Here is a 19,897-nt window from a genome sequence, read left to right on the forward strand (position 1 = left end):
CTATAACATGCCAGCTTTATGTGTCTTTTAGGGCTAACCCATGCTAAACAGCTGGGGACCCCTTGCTTATGCTTCAAAACTTCACCCCTCAGAGTTCAGGCAGACTAGGGATACAATTTCTCCTTAACAGGGATTTTTGTTCCCTTCCCCCCAGTGTTCAAACTGTGATGGGATGAAGGCGTAGTTTGACTTCTGTATTTGAAAAGACAAGGGACTTAATAATATATCTAGGTCTAACTTCTGGATTTACCGATTGTTAGTGGTAGTTAAATTACAGGGTACTTGACATCAAAAATACAGTTTACATTCATTATTTAATCACCTTTATTTTTTTTAATTTTCAATTAATTATTTGCCGTGTATATCAGCTACCACTTAAAAAGGAGCATTAGCATAAAACAAATTCTTGAATAAACAGAACCAAGCACTTTCATGTAACTATGAATCATGTCTCCCTGGTTTTAGAGTTACATAAACATTGTCTTAATATAAAAATACTGTATATATCTTGTGGCACCTTGGAGACTAACACATTTATTTCAGCATAAGCTTTCGTGGGCTACAGCTCACTTCTTCGGATGCATAGAATGGAACTATGCATCTGAAGAAGTGAGCTGTAGCCCACGAAAGCTTATGCTGAAATAAATGTGTTAGTCTCTAAGGTGCCACAAGTACTCCTGTTCTTTTTGCAGATACAGACTAACACGGCTGCTAATCTGAAACCTGTATTTATCTTAATGTAGAAGCAATCATCTTTCCCTTTGGTTAGCTTTTCTCAGTTTTAGATAGAGTAAAATGGACCTAAGTTAAAAAAGAGTAATATTTTACTCAAGTTAAAACTTTTAAAGGTCACAGTCACTTTTCCATAGGCGTTTTGCGTCATCCTATAGAATCTAATAGAAAATTATATCTCTGCTATAGGTTTTTAGAGTAATTTCTCAAGGTGCTTGATCTAATTCCCATTGAAGTCAATAGGAGTCTTTGGCAAGGTCTACACTCCACACCCCTGAGCAACATAATTATATGGACCCTCTCTTCTCCTCTTCCCCCCTCCCCCCTCCCACCACCCCCCACCCCTCTGCAGACAGGCAGAATCAGCCAACAAAGTATTTTATCCATTGGTGCTTCACAATGGCTTGTCTGGTCTCTCCAGGCCTTTTGTTGGGGAGGAGATAATATCTCTTGTGGTAAACTAGCATTTCACACTTGGTAATGCTTCTTCCCAACTGTGGGGATTTACAGTCTTAGCAAACGTGAATAGATACAGAGCAAACACTTTGAAACATTACCTTATAAGATGGGATACAGATATTATAAGTAAGATTAATGCATGCAGCATCCTACAATCATTACATAAAGTCTAAACGCATTCTTGTAACTCTAATATCTATTTTAACAATATGAACACACAGGTGATCCAGACTGGTTTCCAGCTATGCATTTGTCAGTATTCAATGAGGCCCAGGAGGCTTGGCAAGAGCTGGCACTTGGTCTGCAAGCATCACAGTTACATTTTCATGTGGATAAATACTGGAGGCTTATGAAAGTTGCATTATGAAACCATTGAACATATGAAAGTTGCTGGTTTGGGGTTTCATTAAAAACTTGAAACTCAGACCAGGATCGGCACAAGAGTCATGAACAATGCTTTCAAGTGACCATGGGCTTTACATCATAAAACAGGTGAAATTCACCATTTCACAGAGATTTCATCAAAATCAGGTTAAACTGACCAGCAGTTTTGACTGCATTTTTCAGGCTTGGGATTCAGTGGGATTAAACGAATCTGAGAGCAGAATATAGCTTGTTGTGGCTACGTTACACTCAGAAATGGACACATTCAGTATGCTAAGTAACGATATACAGTACCCATGGCAAAATTCATGTGCGACATTCCCATATAAATACACTGCATGGGGAGTGGAACAGAGTTTATACTAAATGGATAAATCACCCAAGGAAAAAATTACTTGCTCAGCAGAAAATAATAGATCACCCATCTAATCAGAGACATCTGCTCATTGGACCAGATACATCACTTACTGACAGGGTACTGCATATATCACCTACAAGATATAAGAGAGTCTGAGGCCTGTTGTAAAGTTATATTACATTTCAGCCACAGTGAAGCCTAGACTTGTTGGGGACAATATACAGCATGGTGTTGTCAGGCAACCTGGCATAATACTGACCAATAATAGTGTTTATACAGAGAGCTGGCAATGATGAACCGTGGTAATTCAGTGGGGAGGTAATAAGCGACAGTGAAATGAACTGGCTATTGCTAGCGATGGGGTGATGCCAGACTAGTACCACTAACTGGCAGCAGACAGCAAGGCCTTGTGAGTGCCATCCAAGGCTTTTGCACAGTCCTTCATGTCCTGATGGGAATACGGGCTGGGGGAAGCTGAATGTTTCTTCCTGAGAACAGAACGAGTGAAGTTCCCTGGAGAGGTCAAGTGATCTAGCAGTGCTGTATGGTGAAAGAAGGAAGGCTTGAGCTTCTTTTAACATAGCCCCAACAGTCTGAGCTCTTCTCCTCAGAGAGCCAAGACAGAAATCTAGTGGGTGCTTGTTACATCCTTGTTATTCTCACAGGATACCTTAGGTTGGGTGCTGTCTTCCTCCCACTCCTTACTCAAAACAGCTGCTTCCTCCTCAGCTGAGGGAGGAGGGGAAAGAGAGGACAGGCCCATGAGAACCGTTTTTCCCACTCCACCCTGTGTGCAAGTTCCTTAGCTGGCACCATGTGTTCTGGTCACCAGCCTCCCTAGCCTGTGGACTCATCCTCACTGCACTGGGATACGCCATTCCTCCAGGCCATGGAGTGGATATTTTCCCAGTGAATGACTGCAGTCGCGCACACAGTGTCTACATCATCCATGTCCAATTATTCATGTCAAGCCAGGCTTACGTTGCACCACTGTTCTTTGTCTTTCCTCCATTAGCTTACATTTCATTGGCATCATATCCCCATTTTCCCGTGCTTTCTGCTTTTAAGGTCTCTACTCAGCAACGTATGTATTCCCAAGTCCACAGTAGTTCTAATCGTTTGAACCACCATTAACACTAGGCTCAAAGAACGAGGCAGGGGCTGCATGCTCACCTCCTATGGAGGACAGCGCCAGACCCACAATTATAAGCTTGCTCTGTCTTTAAAGCCTCCTAGCTGTGATTTCACCTTGGCTTTTATTTTAATTACATTGTGATAAACTGCTCCAAAATATAAAAATCTTTTGATTTGTCACCACCAGAGATTTAGGCATGAAACAGAGCACAGGCCAATGAAAATAACATTCCCTGGGTTCATACCAGGAGTGCCTTCTTCAGCCACCCCACAGTACTTGTTATCACCAGCATGGGCACTTTTTACTTTATTAACACTGCAGTATCTCTATCGTACTATGTAATTTGGAGGCTGCTCTCCCACAGTGAACCCTCAGGCCAGCAGTTCTGTCTGCAAGATATTACACCTGCACATGTAAGTGCCCCCCCAGAGGCAAACAACAGAACAAGGCTGGGGCTTCCAAACCTGGCATTGTCTTGCAACAGTATCTGGGGAGAAAAAACAAATGTATTCCTCACCGTATGGGCTGCAGTGCTTTTCTGTGTTGATACAAAACAGCAAGTTTTCTTGCTCCATGTCACTTAAGGCTGCTTCTACTTTGTATGGCATGTACTCCTTATCTACTATTCATGGCATTATTATTAGAATACATTGCCCCTAGGGCTGTGGGGGACGTTGCCCAGGAAGTCGTAGGAGTTGTCCACTTGGGAGACCTTGGGGTTGACGGTGGCAAAGACATGAGTGGGGAGAGAGCCATCAGGAGTACAGGGCAGAGAGGACCAGTGCAGGTGTAATATAGAACTGCCACTGGGCAGTGAGGATGGTAGGGCCATATGGAGGATATTGCCCAGGCAGGATGCACAGCTGCAGGCTGTATATGGTTATAGTGTGGTAGGATAGTTCATATGGAGTTATACTTCCCAATGAGGACCATGGTCAGTCTGGGTTGGTGGCAATGCTGGTAATGGTCTCTATGGCTTTATATAGCGATACAGTCACATTCAGAGTGGGGAGGTGATGGGGGAAGGCTGGTCATTATTGGGTCATATGGCCTGGGGCAGGATGGGTCATATAGAGTTATGTGGTGGGGGTGCAAAGGGAGAGCAGTTTGATCCTCTTCATTATGAAGTGCACCAAATTTGCAGTCAGAAATAACAGCAATGCCAAACTGCACCTTGTTGGAAAGTAACTGATACATATTTGGTATTTAAAACAAAGAAAAACCCTCCAGATTTCACCAAAAAACTAGACTTTCTGGGCAAAGAATCAGTCAGTTGGGTGGTAATTGTCATTGTAAAATCAGTCCCAGCTCCTGGATGGATGAGGAGAATGTTTCTGTGGTAGTTCTGGGTTCCTTTTCACCGCCCACCCCACTTTACAAAACAGGTTTTTTTCAAACAACAGGACTGGAATGGAAAGCTTATTGATACTGCTACTCCTGTCATTCTGTGCGTGTGCAACACAGAGCAGTTCCACGGGCGTCAGCAGGGTTTGGAATAATTGTCTTCTCTAATTAACTGGTTATCAAACAAGAACATTTCATTATGGTACAATTACTAGCTGCTTTGCTGAGACACAGAGGTGTCAGGATTATGACTCCAACATATGCTTCTTACAGCTCTGATATTTTTTTTCATAATCACTAACTGTATTTGCTCCCCCCCCGCCATCCTCCACCCCCTCCCTTAATGACTAATGAATTCTGCTTACGAATAAGCAAAATAAATCAGCAGGCATGGCAGATTATCAAGGAACACATGTAAAATATTTGGAGCATCTTTAAATCTGATAAATGACTTTGAAATTAAAATCCCTGGGAGAAAATGTGATTTAATTAGAAAGTAGCATGGTTCTGTCAATATTTAAATGAAAACTTTAAAAGGTCATAAACACTGCTTCAAAGCTCCTTTAACACAGCTCCTTTAAACGGCTCCACTGGGATCTGCTGTTTACACTTAAGGCCTACATTTTCAAAGTGTCATGCAGTGTTTTTAGCCACAAGACTCCCATGGCTCAATGGGTAAATTCCCAGCCCCACTGAATGGGAGTTTTGCCATTGACTTCAGTGAAGCCAGGATTTCACCACAGAAAGCCAGGTCTGGCTGTGACCTAAACAATGTTGCCACCAGTTGTGTTAATGTCATGCTGAATATGGTTTAACGGTCAGCATAGAGCAGCTGAGTGTGTCATGGCAATTGTTGGTCAGCGTGTTCGGACCTGGTGACATTTTGTTTTGAGGATCACGTGGCTAAACCCCCACACACACATACACATACATACATGCCTTTGAAAGCTACTTCAGATAGTTTCCTGCTGAGTGTTTCCAGAGTCACCTTCCCCTAGTGTTACTCACCCCTAGTGGATCTAACAGATCTCAGATTCCAGGCCTTGGCAACAACTTCCCAAGTAGCACATGCCAAGAAGTCTCCCCACCTCCCCTATGTGAATGGCAAGCCACATGGCTGCTGTGTGAGAAGGACTTGGAGGAGGATGCTTCAGAAAGAGCGCAGACCCCGGGAAGGCTCTCAGAATATATTAATCTGCGACTTGCTGCAATCTCACAGCGCTGAGCTTCCGGATGCCTCGTGTTTCCTTAAGAGTTCAGCGCACTTCAGCATCGATTAAGGAGACAAAATGTCGGTGGGGCTCCCCTCTAACGTGCCACCTTCAGGAAGAGGATGAGTAGCTCAGAAGTGCAACTTCTCCCTGGAAATGACCATTTCAAGTATCAGCACAGTACATGTGTCAAAAGGAGAAATTGCCCGTTTATTTTTAAAACAAAAAAAATCTCTTGGGCTTCTGCAGGACTGAGGAGGAATAGTTTGATGTCGGGTTAGTTCCACGCTTAACCATAAAGTAGTTTTTCCATTTAGGAACCACAACCTTGTTGACAGACGCTTAAATAGTGCACCACATACTACATGCTCCAGTATTACATTGCAACATCAGCGTAGAGTAGGGTCGTAAATCTAGTTCAGCAGCAGGAGACCATTATCCTGTGACAAAGTTCCCTTCTGTTATTACTGCTTCTTAATATGAGGTCTCTTTGTTCAATTATCATGTAATAGATTGCTGTAGCAACCACAAGTTACTAGCACTTTCCAAATACAAGCGAAGACGCAGTTCCTGTCTCAAATTGCTTACAATCTAAAAAGACAAAGGCAGATGAAGGGGGTGGGAAAGCGCTATAACACACAAGCAAAGTGCCTGGGGTGATAAGCACGTGGCTTATTAGTGATTTATTTCTTTTTGTTTGCTAAGTTAAAAACTCTAAATTCCCCTCCCTTCCCCACTCTCCCAAGCCCTGAATTGCTGCTTCTCCGTGTGTACCATGACAATAGTATCCGCTGTCATTGAATGCGCTTCCATGCAGCGTTTGAGTCAAGCACTTTTAGTTTATGTGCTACCAAAAACAAGAAAATCCCGTCCTAGGTATTTTACAGCAGCATAAGAAGAAAATAAATATGTTTTTGATTAATCATCATCAGATATGGTCGCTGTTATGTACTGACTTGAGAGATGGTGATGGATATTTCATTGTTATACCGGCATCTGATATTGCATTTGAGAGCATCCGTTAAAAGCAAATTCCTCAGTATTACATATTTCTTTATACAAACCAATGAAGAGGACATGGGATTGAAAAGCCCCTGTGAAGAGGAGGGCATCCTTCATGCACTGGGACCAGATGAACGTTTTTCTGCACATTTTGGACGAAACAATTTCAGCACTGAAATCACTTCTGATTAGCTTTCATCCAATTTTCAGCTTTTACACGCGAGATGATCTTTAAAATGTCTGCCTTCCAATCTTGCACTCAGATCCTTTGTTAGTGAATCTGAGCTGAAGCAATATGTGACTGCAGCATGAATAAAAAATGTGTTCCAACTTGAACCGTCTTTCTTGACAGTTTTAGACACATGCGGGCACACCCAAACATACACACATCAGTATGTGTACAATGTACATATGTACATGCATATATAGGTGGGGCTGGTAGCACCACCTACTATTAAGGTTGCCTGATACTATATAGCATATAGGCAGTGTATATGATGTATATTATACAACAAAAGCAAATAAAGACTGCAAACTCTAGCACTCAGAAATTAGGAAATGTCAGAATTAACTATGCCTCTGTATTCTTAATTGGGTTCCTATAGATGTATGCCAGACATCACACAGGAAGTCTGTGAAGAGTCCCCAGCTCTCCTGGGTACCATCAGTGCCTTAACCACAAAAAAGCATCCTTTCTAATTCTGTTCTTGCACCATCCACTCAATGAACTGAATGAGGCAGGGACCATGTAGAACAAATGTGATCGTGTAACTAAAGATTGTATCATAATACATCCTTACAAGGGGGAAATTAGGATTGCATGGACAACCTTGATTCTCCATTTCTCACTTTAGAGGGCTTGACTTTGCCATTTGAATGGTCTTTTAGCATAATTTTTATATCGTATTTCATATTTTTAAGTGAAAAGCCAGAAATTTCATCCTGGGAAACCATATTGACTCCTGTGTGGTCTTTAGATCTGTGGGGCTGCTGAATATGCTCAGTGTACATGAATGTCTGGGGCTGGAACACTTTCTCAATTCTATTCACTTTACTGGAAGTTTTGCGTGCGCAAGGACTTCAGGACCAGGCCCAATGTGTCCCAGACTGATCCTTTTCAGAAGTGTAAAGAGAAATGATCCCATTCTTTGACTGTGCATTCAACCTAGAGCAAGCATGGTTTGTAAATTACAATCCTAAGGCAAGAAAAAGCATGATACAAAACCTCTTTTTTGCCTTTCTGGTACTACTGGGGGCACAGTTATTTGAGCTCTCACTGCCCAGTGTGGTAATACTGCGGGACTGCAACAGCTATCGAGGCTGAGAGACCAGACATAGTAAGATAAAAAAGATCAGGGAGTGGACAGACATGACACAATGGGACATGCCAGGCAGCTGCCTTCAGGGTGTGCAGAAATGTGTTTGAACTCAATGGTAAAAACGTTATTTACTCTTTTGCATTTGACTTTAATAAAATACTCATTTGTAACTGGATGGTTATCTTCCAATCCAGCCGGAGTAAGGGGCAGTGCAGGAACCAGATTGTGACTGGAGCGTGAACAGCTTCATCTCCCTTCCAGGCTGACTCAGCTGCACTGGCCAACTTATTGGGAGCATGGGGATGGAGCTCTGCCGAATCCCTGTCCATCTGAGCCGGGAAGGGCACAGCAGCCCAGCAGGGGCTGCTCATCCCTTTGCACAGATCTTTGGGTGCACATAGCCCACAAAGGGAAGAAAGGGGGCTCCTTGCCCCCTGGCAGGCATGCGGCTGGGCTCACAACTGAGTCCTTGGTCATTTACATTACTTGACTATAATACATGATGCCACAATGGAAACACATGGCGAAAAACAACTGAAAATCCCCTCTGGACATCAGATTATTTACTGTTGTGAAGTTATTGTTTTGAAAGCAGAGTTAAATGCATTCAAATCTGTTCTAACTGAAATTAACTTTGACTTGTTTGATGCGGGATTTGGGTTTCACGCAGGAGGTTAGTAGATATTTTATTTCAGTACTTTCCTCCCTTGCCCAAATTTTTCTTTCATTTGAAAATATTTTTCTCACTTGATAATTTTAACTGGTTTCAGTTTGGTCCTTGGGGGCAACTGGGGAATTGGCCTGCATGAGATAGGGCTGTATTTCTGTGTCAGTTCTACAAACAGCACACCAGATTCTACTCACTTATGCTCCTTGCAACCTATTGACTTCATACTAAGGCAGGGGGTCAGGACCCCTCAGGTTACTACATGGGGGGGTCACGAGCTGTCAGCCTCCACCCCAAACCCCGCTTTGCCTCTAGAATTTATAATGCTGTTAAATATATAAAAAGTATTTTTAATTTATAAGGGGGGTCACACTCAGAGACTTGCCATGCAAAAGGGGTCACCAGTACAAATGTTTGAGAACCACTGTACTAAGGTTTCATGAGTGTCATTCTGAGCTGAAACTTAGCCCAGCACAATACAGCTAGAGTAAAACAATTATTCTCATGGTAGAGAGAGACTAATTATCTACAGTTGTTAAAGTCTGCCAAGCTCCATTTAGTGATGCTGAGTCTCACAATACATAGTGTTTTTTCTCAAAGCCCCAATTCATGGAGAATCTCAGCGTTCATTTGAAAAGGAAAATTAAGTTTCTAGCCCTCAAGGTTGCAGAGAAAAGCTTGAAAACATGAGCCTTAAAGACTCAAAAGCAGAAGGCAAAGAAAAAGAACCCAAAATGTAGGATTTCTGAAATTGTGATTTTTAAACCAATCTCATGATTTTGGGGGGGCTGACTCATGACTTTTTAACATTTGGAATTTGCAGTGTTGGGAGGCTTCCTTTATATTGAATTAATTTTTCAAGTACCTGGACCAGATTCTGTTTTCATTCACACACGGTGTAACAGTTTGGAATGACTCCATTGATTTCACACTAGTGTCATCCAGAGCAGACGACCTCCCCCTGACTCCAAGACATTCACTCTTACCATGAAGACTTTCCCCATGTATTTCAATGAAATAGATAAAATCTCACTCATTCAGATTGCTACAGCTTGACAGCCCTGATGGCCGTGAATCAAAGGGTGATTGAAAAGGCACCTCTCTGAAACAGGTCTCTGGCTAGGGCAGATGGACAGCATAGAACCCTGTTGGGATTCTGTTTTTTGTAGTAGATTTGCTCCATTGACAGGGCTGTCCTGCTTTGGCATGCACCAGGAACACAGACCTCTCTGAACCACCCCTAACCCACTCTCTCAGACACCGTGGCAATGAGCACGTACAAATATCTAGCAAGGTTCAGATCCATCCCCCTCCTCCTCCCCCCCCCCCAACTTCCCCAACATTTGAGGGTGTTCAGATCTACGGGTTTGTTTGGGGCAAATTTCTCTCCTCCCCCCCCCTCCCCCCCCCCCCGGCAGCAGCACCTCAATGAGAAACCTGCTTTTCCTGCACACTGTATTTTAAGGCCCCGTCCCCGTTCCTTGTAACAAAGCAACACAGCTCAGTGGAGACATGGGCGATCTGCAGAGGGTGAGATGTAGCAATGCTAGACAGCACCCTGTTTTGCTTTATTAATTATTATTCATTGTTTGGTCCTTTCAGGCATATAAGAGGAAAACAGAAGCCGCGAAGAAGGAGTATCTAAAGGCTCTGGCAGCCTACAGGGCCAGCTTGGTTTCCAAGGTAACAGACAATGTGTTTCATACATGAGTCTCTATGGATGTGGCAATGATGAATTAGCTGGAACTCATGGAAATCTCTGGGGAGGAGCAAGTTTAGAAGAAATACACTGTAACCGTGCTATCAAAACTAATATCAGTGTTAAATACCTTCTGGAAGAGCTAAATGAAATGCTCTGCAGCACGACTTGAGCGTACACAGTGCAGTGTGGGTGCCAATTTTTTTTCCTTAACACACCAAAATAAGATCTCATTTATTATGGCACATTGCAGTGTTTGAAGGCAGAGCTTCCATGATCCCTCACTGCAGTTGGATTGCTTTGTAACCACACTGAGTAATAACTGATTTGCAGCTTTAGATAGGTTTCCGTTTTGTCTTGTTTCCCCCCCCCCTCGCCCCCATCAGACGGGGGCTGAATTGTCTGCACTATGTTACCATCACTCAGATGTGAGATGTTATTTGAATTCCATTACCCGGTTCTGTTGCTCACTTACACCATTCCAAAGCATGGTGCTTGGACTCTTTACACCACTCTTGGAATTGGCATCCAGGTGATAGGCTGACGAGCAAAAGGATTTGCAATATACAGGCATTTTGCAAAAGGCACTAAAGACAATGGGCCAGATCCTCAGCTGGTATAAATTGGGGCAGCGATGTCCATGAATTTACACCAGCTGAGGATCTGCTCCAGTGGCTTTATAACTCTTTGGAGGTTTTGTCCCTTCCATGCCCACAACAGGAGACTTTCTTACCCATTTCAGGAAAGTCAGCTTAGGGGACTCTCAGTACATTAATTTATGGCCTTACATGGGAGTGTGCAGAACAGAAATAACACCCAAGCCCAGTGCCCCCTTCACTTGCCAGTGTCTCCTGGAATGGTAGTGTGAGCCATACACCCTCCTCGGCACATCTGTCTGAGCGCCCGTGTCCATTGGTCAGGACACTGTTTGCCTTCCAAAGTAAGAGGAAGGAAGAACCTTCTGCTGGATTTAATTCCTGAGAGGAGAAAGGAACTGATCCGTAAGGTTCCTAGACACGACCTGCGGATGTGTGTGTATTCCCCAATTTCCACTCTTGGCTCATCACTGATCCGCTTGCTGTTTACCATCTGTGGTGCCACGGCAGTCAATGGGCATCTCTGCCCATGGGGAGGAGGGAACATGTCTGTTGACTTTGTCTGCCTCCCAGTGGCTGCCTTCTTATATCCCAGGCTCCTTCTCCTGCCCCTGAATAAATAGGGGCCGTGAGCACTGCAGAGAGTGATGCTCATGACTTCTGGAAAGGGCTGGGGTGGTAGGGCGAACCCATAGCTGTTCTGGAGCTGGGCTCAGTAGCCAGACAGGAGCCATATTCACTGAGCTGTGGGTTCAGCCCTGCTGGTGGCTCTGGCTGCAAGTCGAGTGCCCTGTGCAGTGTAAAGAGCAGCTCCTTCTGGAGGGCACAGGTTCACACTGTCATGGGGAGAGCCCTGAAGGAGCAGCACAGCAGAGCAGAGCCTCCAGTGTGATAATGTTACAGGGTTCTGAGGTGGTTGTTTATATTGGCTCCCTGGGCAGAGAAGGTTTTCGTTTCCCCTCCCCTGAGTCTGTCCTCTCCAGACCACCCTCCAGGTCCCCCTTAATTCCCATTTCTCTTCCCCACCCCAGCCAGCCCTGTCTGTCTTTCTTTCCTTTCCTCCCAGCCTGTCTTCCCCATTTCTCTCTCTGCATCACTCGGGTGGGGAGGTTGCCTTCTGCCCATCTCACTCCCTCTACAGCTCCTGATCTTGGGTGGTCTCCCACAGTGTGGAGAGCAGTTGGCTTTTTCCTGGACCAGAACTCCCCTCACGGTGCCCCTCGGTCTATCCAGCTTAGGCCTCAGGTAGCACCTGTTGGCCTTGATGCCCGGAAGCAGCCAGTGCCTCCCCTCCTCTCTCTTGATGTGGCCTGGGTGCTGTAGTAGACTCGGGGTGCAGTTCCAGATGCTAGTTGAATGGCGTTAGAGGCAACATCAGTGGAAGTGCAGGGCGGGGGCAGAGGATCCACCCTCCCGCCAGGTAGCGTTACTTCTGGGTTGTGACTTAACAGGTCAGTGCACAATATGGGACATGATAGGAGCTCAGATACCACAGTGGTAGGTTCCATAGAAACAACATAGATTCTCTTTGTCCTGCAGCTCATCTTGCCCCATTGAACAGGGCTGGATCTGGGAGGAAGGGAGTTATATGCAGGCAGCAGATTCTTTAGATCATCAATACAGGGGAAAGTGGCTGTACTTTGTCATTGGAATTGTGCTAATCTCTCCTCCCCGCTCCTCTGTGCTTACTCTTCTCTACCATTTGAGTTTGAACACAGCGCAGTGGTAGGGAGAGTTTATTTTGGTGTAATCTAATGGATAGGTCTGCAGTTCAGACAGACCTTCTAAATGGAAACAGAAGTCTGCAGTGCATTTAATAAGGGGAGAAGGGTGCTGTTTCCCCATGCCAGGTTAGGAGAAAGGTTAAAAGCAAATGTGAATGAATTCCTAGAAAACGGGAAAGTGTACCATCCCAACCAATGAAGAAATAAATAGCTAATTAGTGCCATAACAGCTGTGAGCTGGGTAAATAACACATGGCAACAGCAATAGTAAAAAATAAAAACAACCTCCTCTGCTATGGAGGATTAATCCAGTTCAGAGGAAAAAGGATGGAGAGAGAATGGATCCACCACTTTCAATTCTGGAAGTGTATGAATGTCACTCACAGTGAGGTCCCAGGCGGTGCTTAATTTATGCCAGGGACTGAGCCCTGGCACCTCTTGGCTTGGCAGTTCAGAGCCCTGGCACTTCTGGGCTTGGCAGTTCAGAGACCCGGCCCCTTTGGCCTTGCTGCTTCAGTTATGAAAGTAAAAAAAATTGCTTGAGCCCAAGAACCTCTTTTGTTATAAATTAAGCACTGGCCCCAGGACATTAGTATCACACTCCTGAGATCTTGGCTCATCTCCTGCTGCTGCTTGGGTGTTCCTCATGCCTCCTTTTTACCTTCATGGTTTTATATGGTAAATTTCATTCTCTTCGCTGTACCGCTTTACATCCCCGTGCACTTTCTGACACGAAACCAGTGTGGGTTCTCAGCAGCTCTGGCCATCTCTGTGGGGTTGGGTCTCAGGTCGGCTGTCATTGAGTCACATGGGCTCTGAGGTGTCCCAGGTCAGAAGGAGGGTATCAGATTGAGCGATGCTGTGCCCAGCCTGGACTCAGGGAGACGGACTGCGGAGACTCAGTGGTGTTTGGGGAACGTTAGCAAAGGGCGTGGGGAAGGACAGAACTGGGGGAAAGTAGCCACTGGGCGTGTGAGGGACAAGAGGGACCCAATGAGCAGGGCCTAACCAAGGGTTAGGGAGGCTGAGACTAGCTAGAGGCAAGTGTCCCCACGCTGAAGAAGGATAGTAGCAGGACAGGAATCAGGTTGACACGGGAAGGGGAGGAGACCTGGGTGGGAGGAACAAGAAATGGGGATGGATTGATGGGAAAGATCTCAATGGTTTGGCTAAACATCCAAATCCCATACTCTGAATGCTGCCTTTTAAGTGTCTTCCATTGCTAGTTCCTTGCTGGCAGGGGACTGCCTGCCCTCAGTGGCTGTTATCAATGCTGTCTCTCCTCCTGGACCATGGTAGTGCATCTCTACTTTGGCTAGCACTCTAGAAGAAGCAGAGGCAGATTTCTGTGCTGTCCATGGCCCACGCAGGCTGACATCACACACGCACATCGCTCAGCCAGCCAGAATTCTGAAGGAGCCACGGCTCAGCTACGTGGCCCATCAATGTGACTCAAATGCTGCACATGGCTTCAGCCGACAAGGTCCGTGGAAACGGAACATCCTCATCAACCTCCTGTAGAAAATGGGAGGCGTAGAGATAAATCACCAATAAATGTCTTTCCTTGACTAGCGACAGTCAGCCAGGGAGAGGCCCAACCCACTTGTGAAACCACAGAGGGAGAATCTTAAATATAGGACATCAGACTGACTTCTCTCCTCCTCTCTCCCAGTTGCAGTAGTATGTGAATATCCACTGTATGGCATTGGAACTAGGTGTAGCTGTTGGCCCTTTCCTGCAGAGGGCGCCATCTCAGTGAAGGACCAAACTAAGCTTCTGCCCCTGCTGAAGGGGTGGTGGGAGGGGACCGAATATACGTTTTCCTTTAAGAATTGGGGGTGCCTGGCATGGAAAACTGTTAAAGTTGCATGGGCCGACAGCCCCCGGAGTGAAAATGTGTCAGACTGAGAGCTTAGTGATGTCAGCCTGTCGTTAATATTGTGCACAATTATACTTAATGTTAAAAATAAACCCACATGGCTTAAACTGGAATTTAATTACAAGCAGAGTAACTACACATGTCATGCTGTGCAGCGAGCGCTGAGGCACCTTGCCTCAGAGTTAACTGAGCCACACTTGAAGGTTAAGAGCTGTGGCAAAAAGGTCAAAAAGGAAATAATCTAAGTCCCTTTCATTGGTTTAAGTGTTTAAAAAGATTCATAACCGCTCTAAATGTTTTTAGTACCAGCTTGCCTGGCTATTTTGATATTGGAATTCTGTTTGTGCTGCCTTTAATACAGTGGAGCTGTATCTCGGGGCATACAGCAAGAAAGCAATAATCACTGTTGTGTGGGGGAGGGGTTAGAGAGAGCAGGAGTTTTAAAGGGTGAGTTTCATATTTAAATAAATGTGGAGATGAGATCATTTAGAGGCAAAAATATTTCCTGTGTCTGTATGTGCCTTAGAAACTTGCCTGTTGCTTCAGAGAAGTAAATAAGTATTTGCAGTTAGATAAACTTAGTATTTGCTGTATGCAAGTAAGCATAGGGAGGTACAAGGGGCTATTGCAGGTGGGGCCCAATGCTGCTCCAGATAGCATCTACACACGCTGCATTGTCCCAGCTGACCTTCCTGCTAGGGCTTAGTTTTATCGGTAAGTCAAATCACAAGGCAGTGTTGCCTAGTGAATTGAGCTCTGGACTGTGCTCAGGAGACCTGGGTTCTAGTCCTTGCTCTGCCACTGGCTTGCTGGGTGACCTTGGGCAAATCATTTCACCTCCCTGTGCATCTGTTTCCCCATCTGTAAAATGGGGATAATAATACTGCCCTCCTTTGTAAAGTGCTGTAAGATCTACTGATGAGAAGTGCTGGCTAAGAGCTGATGCTAGTGTTACTATATTATTAAGAAAATGTAGATTTCAGCCTAGCTTTCTCTTTGAGCACAGCTGCTGCTAGAGTTTCCCTGCAGGAACTCATCTTTCCTAGCCTAGTTCCCTCTGCCCCATAGATCCCCTCCAACCCCATTTCTATCCTGATTGGAGCTAACAAGATCCATCTGACAGTGGGAGATGGCAGTAATGCATCTAACTCTTTATGCAAGGCTCTAGCACTACCATACAGGGCCCTAGCCAGTGCAGTCCTGTTACATGCAGATACTGAGACGAGATTGTTTATCTTATGTAAGATTCCCTGCCTTTAAGAACCACCACTGGACTTCAGCAGTTACTGAGGGTGTGGACATGTCCAACTTTTGTGTATGTGTTTATGGGTTTGATCCTTCACCATTTGAAGTCAATTACAAAACTCCAATCAGCGGTGCAGGATCCTATGCGTGTGTCTCTGTGTGTCTGTGAGAATATTAGGGCCTTTTCCCTCCCAGCCCAGTTTCTCCTCCTTGGTCCTGCACCGAAGCATTAAGCCTTAGTTGATTGCATCACAGTCAGTTACCATGGAAGATAATGTGATGTCCCAAATCCAGCATCCTGATTGATCTGCAGGATCAAAGAGGAGGATGCAATGGGCAGCAAGAGAACAAAGCCATTGTACAAACACATACACTGCAGCATTCGGAACTGTCAGGCTCAGAGCAGCTGAAAAGTGACTGTGAGGGGCAGTTTTGACTCTAATAGATTTCAAGTTCTGCCTGGCCTAACAGCCTCTCGCTAAGTCTGCCTAGAGCAACTCACAGGATCTTTCCCTGAGCCAACAACATGCAGTGACATAAGGCAGTGAATTTAGCAACTGAAGGCAGTGGAGCACTAGCAGGGCTTGTGAACCGTTTATGTGCAGCAGTGGGTGGGGTGGGGCGGGAGAGGCTTGAGGTTATGGCAGAAGTACTGGGAGTGTGCCTGAGGTGTGAGATGTTAGTGCTGTTTGTGTTACTGCAGCAGCAGCAGCTGTTGGGCTCAGTCCTGAGAAGTGGTGAGAACCCACATTTGTTGGGACAGATTAACAGTCTTTCCCAAGGAACAAAATGTACTGAAGTTATTGCTATAATATGCTGCTGTTTACAGAGAGATGGGTGTGGGCAGTTAATGGGGGGGGCAAGATTTTTTTAATTTCAATTAATCCAAAAGTCACCTGTCTGTAGAAGGGCAACCCTGTGTTGAGTGAAAGTCAGATTAGGCAGTGCTCCCTCTTTCTCTGGCAGGAAGAAACTGTTAGTTACATTATAAAGCCCTCATGAAAAACCCTGCTTGCCCAAGCCAAAAAATATCCCATTAATTCCTTTTTGTTCCAAAATTAGGCCATTCCTGCATTGTACTTTATGAAGCCCTGTCAGGATTGCAGCAATTCACACGATTAAGAAGTCAGCATGTTACAGTTTTTTTAACTGGAAAAGAAAGTGATTCTATCACCCATCTCTTTGGGTCTAAAAGTGAACTGCAGGCAGGCACCAGTTCTGAGGAGTTTGCCTTGCTTGTGCTCCAGTCGCTTTGGAGTCCACTTCTGAGTAGTGGGCTTGATTTTCCTGGCTTTGGATATTGCTGCCAGTCTGGTTTTACAGGCCTGCTGGCTTGAATTGGGTGGATGGGAGAAGAAACAAAGGAAAGGAAGGTGTTACCTGTGCACCTTTGTATTGTGGAGCCTGCAGAGGAGACAAGAATCAGCGTGGAGGGATTTTAACAGGAAGGATTCAGTGACTGAGAGCAGTGGGTGTTGGTGCCAGTCTGAGAGGGCTGGGGGTATAAGGTGGGGAAGAGAATCAGGGAAACTAAAATGACTTTTGCCGCAAGATGTTAGTGAACAAAACTGTGGGTAGCACAATTGAGTCAGTGTGAGCCACGTGGTAACTGTGTGTTTATATAGTGTTTAAAACTGTGTCTGAGCTTGTTGTTGTTACCTTATTATGAATTATTTGTACTACCGTGGCAGCTAGGCACCCTAGTCATGAACCTGGACCCATTGCGCCAGGCGCTGTACAAACACAGAACAATCATGAGCACTATCCTCAGTGTGGGAGTGGTGGAGGCAGAGTGCCTGTGAGGGAACAGGCAAAGGTGGATGATGATATTTTCTTCATTTAAAGAACTCCTTTTTCACTTGACCCCTGTTCTGTTTTCTTGCAGAGCTCTGCTGATCAGGGTGAGACGAAAAGCGCCCAACCCAACCAACCTTCCAAAATGATACCACCAAAACAGCCCATGTATACGATGCCACCACAGGCCTCTTCGCCTTATCCTGGCTTAGGCTCATTCCTGTCCCCATCAGATCTGCAGAGTTACCGGGGACACCCTCACCCCAGCCTCTCCCGAACCCTCAGTTCCAAACCCATGTTGCCCAGCATCAGTGCCTCGCCACCTCCTTCTTTCCAAATCAGCCCTCCTCTCCATCAGCAGCTGTCTTTGCATCACCCACAGAGCTCCCTCCTCAACCAGTCACTCAGCATGCAGCAGGTCCCACAGCAATCCATCTTGTCTCCTTCCATGGCACTACAGGTACAGCCCCCAATGAACGCTTCACCTCCAGGGCAGCAGGTGAGTGGCCTGGATCCTGAATACCAGTCTAAAAGGGAACACATTTTTAATGCAAGATCTGCTGTGCATCAGAGACTGTACTCTCAGCTTAAGTTTCTCGTGTTATCGGTGGAGCCTATTACTAACAATGATTTTCCAGGTCATGACAGTACTAATGTGGCACTTTGGGCAAAGATGTCACTCTAAGAGAATATTGTCAACTTCCCTAGCCCTGAGACTCTCCTGAAGATGGCCGCTGGATCTGTTACCTCCCAGCTCTGTTGTTTGTCTGACATTTTAGGGTAGGAGTTTGAAAAGGGAGTAAGCGGCTTAGGAGCATAAATCCTGTTGACTTTCATTGTATGTCTCCATGATCTGCCATTCACACCCCCGGCTGCAATGTAGACGTGCCTTTAGACTCCCATAGCAGTCAAGAATGTACCAGGTAGAAGTTCTTGTAAGACAAGCGGTCCCCTAGTTGTCTATTGGGCTTCAGGTGAATTTAGCAGGGTGGAGTCGAGCTTTCTTTTCATCTGACACAGTGCCCTGGATAATCAGGCAAAGAAAGCATGTGTGACAGCACTGAAATAAAGGATGAAAGCTCCTGGGATAACAACAGAGGTGAATGTAGGATTTTTTTTTTCAGAGGTTAGCATGTGGGAAGAGAAAATAACTTAAAAATGCAGAGGGAAAAATCAAACGTTTCATGGAATATGATTGATTTTCCAATGACTTCCCAGCAGTGGGGAAAATTACCCAATTCACTTTCTTGATAGAAGAGTAGAAGGATAAAAAATGGGCTTAACTTGAATTGCCTGGCAGCAAAGTAGTTCCTGTAGTGTGTGCTCATATGCAGGCTGCCTACCTTAAGATGAACAAACCATTCTTTGCAATGTCCAAACTCAGCCTGTGAGCCCACATTTAGAGGGGCCAGTCATGGGTTTCTGATATGAAGAAAATAAACCAGAAAGAGAGAGAGCTTTTGGATGAATGGGCAATGGTGCAAAGTACACCCCTAAAGGGAACACTCTGGCATTGGCTAGGGATGAACGGGATGACCTAAGAGATCTTTTCCATCTCTAATTTCTAGGAGTCTCTGATTCTCCCATGTAACTAGAGCTGGGTGAACTATTCCGAGTGGAGGGCTTACTCTATGAATTTCACAGCTGGCAGATAACTAATCTGATGAATCTTTTACCCCATTATTCTCCCAGCCAGAGAACCTAACTGAATAATTTGTTGCATCATTTGTTTATTAAATATGTTTCACAAAATTCATCAAATAATATAATTAATGAACAGGGTTTTTCCATGATTCTGCCCATCCTATTCAGAACCAACTTTGAGAAAAGATCATTTGATAACTTTGGCATATAGAGTAGTGGAGAAAAGTATAATATGAAATGGGCCTTGGTAACAAAATTCTCCCTCAGGCTATTAAAAGATGACATATCCAAGAGCGCAATATCCTGCATAGTCCAGATGTCTTTACAGAGCAATAACTTCAGTATTGGCATGGTGTGGTCCCGTGTAAGCAAAGGTGGCCACTGTATAGAGTGGGGATAAGTGACAATCATACAGCAATCGTTTAAAACGGGGTGTCAGGGAAGGTTGGACACAGATTTTTTTAAAGCTTAATTCCACATATTTTGTTAGCAACTTAAATACCAAAAGTGAATGTTTCGGGAGAAGCCATGTTCTCAGTCAAGTAGCTGCGTTGGTTCCATTGTTAATATCTGTTCCCTAACATTTGATAATCAGGTCGCCCATGCACAAACAGTATCATGATAGGTTTTCAGATAATACGAACTCCCACCGTCCCTGTTAAACTGCCAGCCATGACAGTTGATGGAGAGAATGTTGCTTGTGTG

General features: G+C 44.9%; 1 protein-coding gene across 8 annotated transcripts in view; it reads left to right on the top strand.

Moving 5' to 3' along the window:
- Window positions 1-19,897, top strand: part of TOX2 (TOX high mobility group box family member 2) — a 257,961-nt gene that overhangs the window by 227,371 nt on the left and 10,693 nt on the right. For all 8 annotated transcript variants that reach the window (XM_039499255.1, XM_039499252.1, XM_039499258.1 and 5 more), the window contains 2 exons: window positions 10,214-10,294; window positions 17,640-18,047. In XM_039499255.1, the coding sequence (XP_039355189.1) occupies window positions 10,214-10,294; window positions 17,640-18,047 (489 nt within the window). The remainder of the gene's footprint in view (window positions 1-10,213; window positions 10,295-17,639; window positions 18,048-19,897) is intronic.

The sequence above is a fragment of the Mauremys reevesii genome, linkage group 13 (assembly GCF_016161935.1).
Source record: "Mauremys reevesii isolate NIE-2019 linkage group 13, ASM1616193v1, whole genome shotgun sequence".
In the NCBI taxonomy this organism is placed as follows: domain Eukaryota; kingdom Metazoa; phylum Chordata; order Testudines; family Geoemydidae; genus Mauremys; species Mauremys reevesii.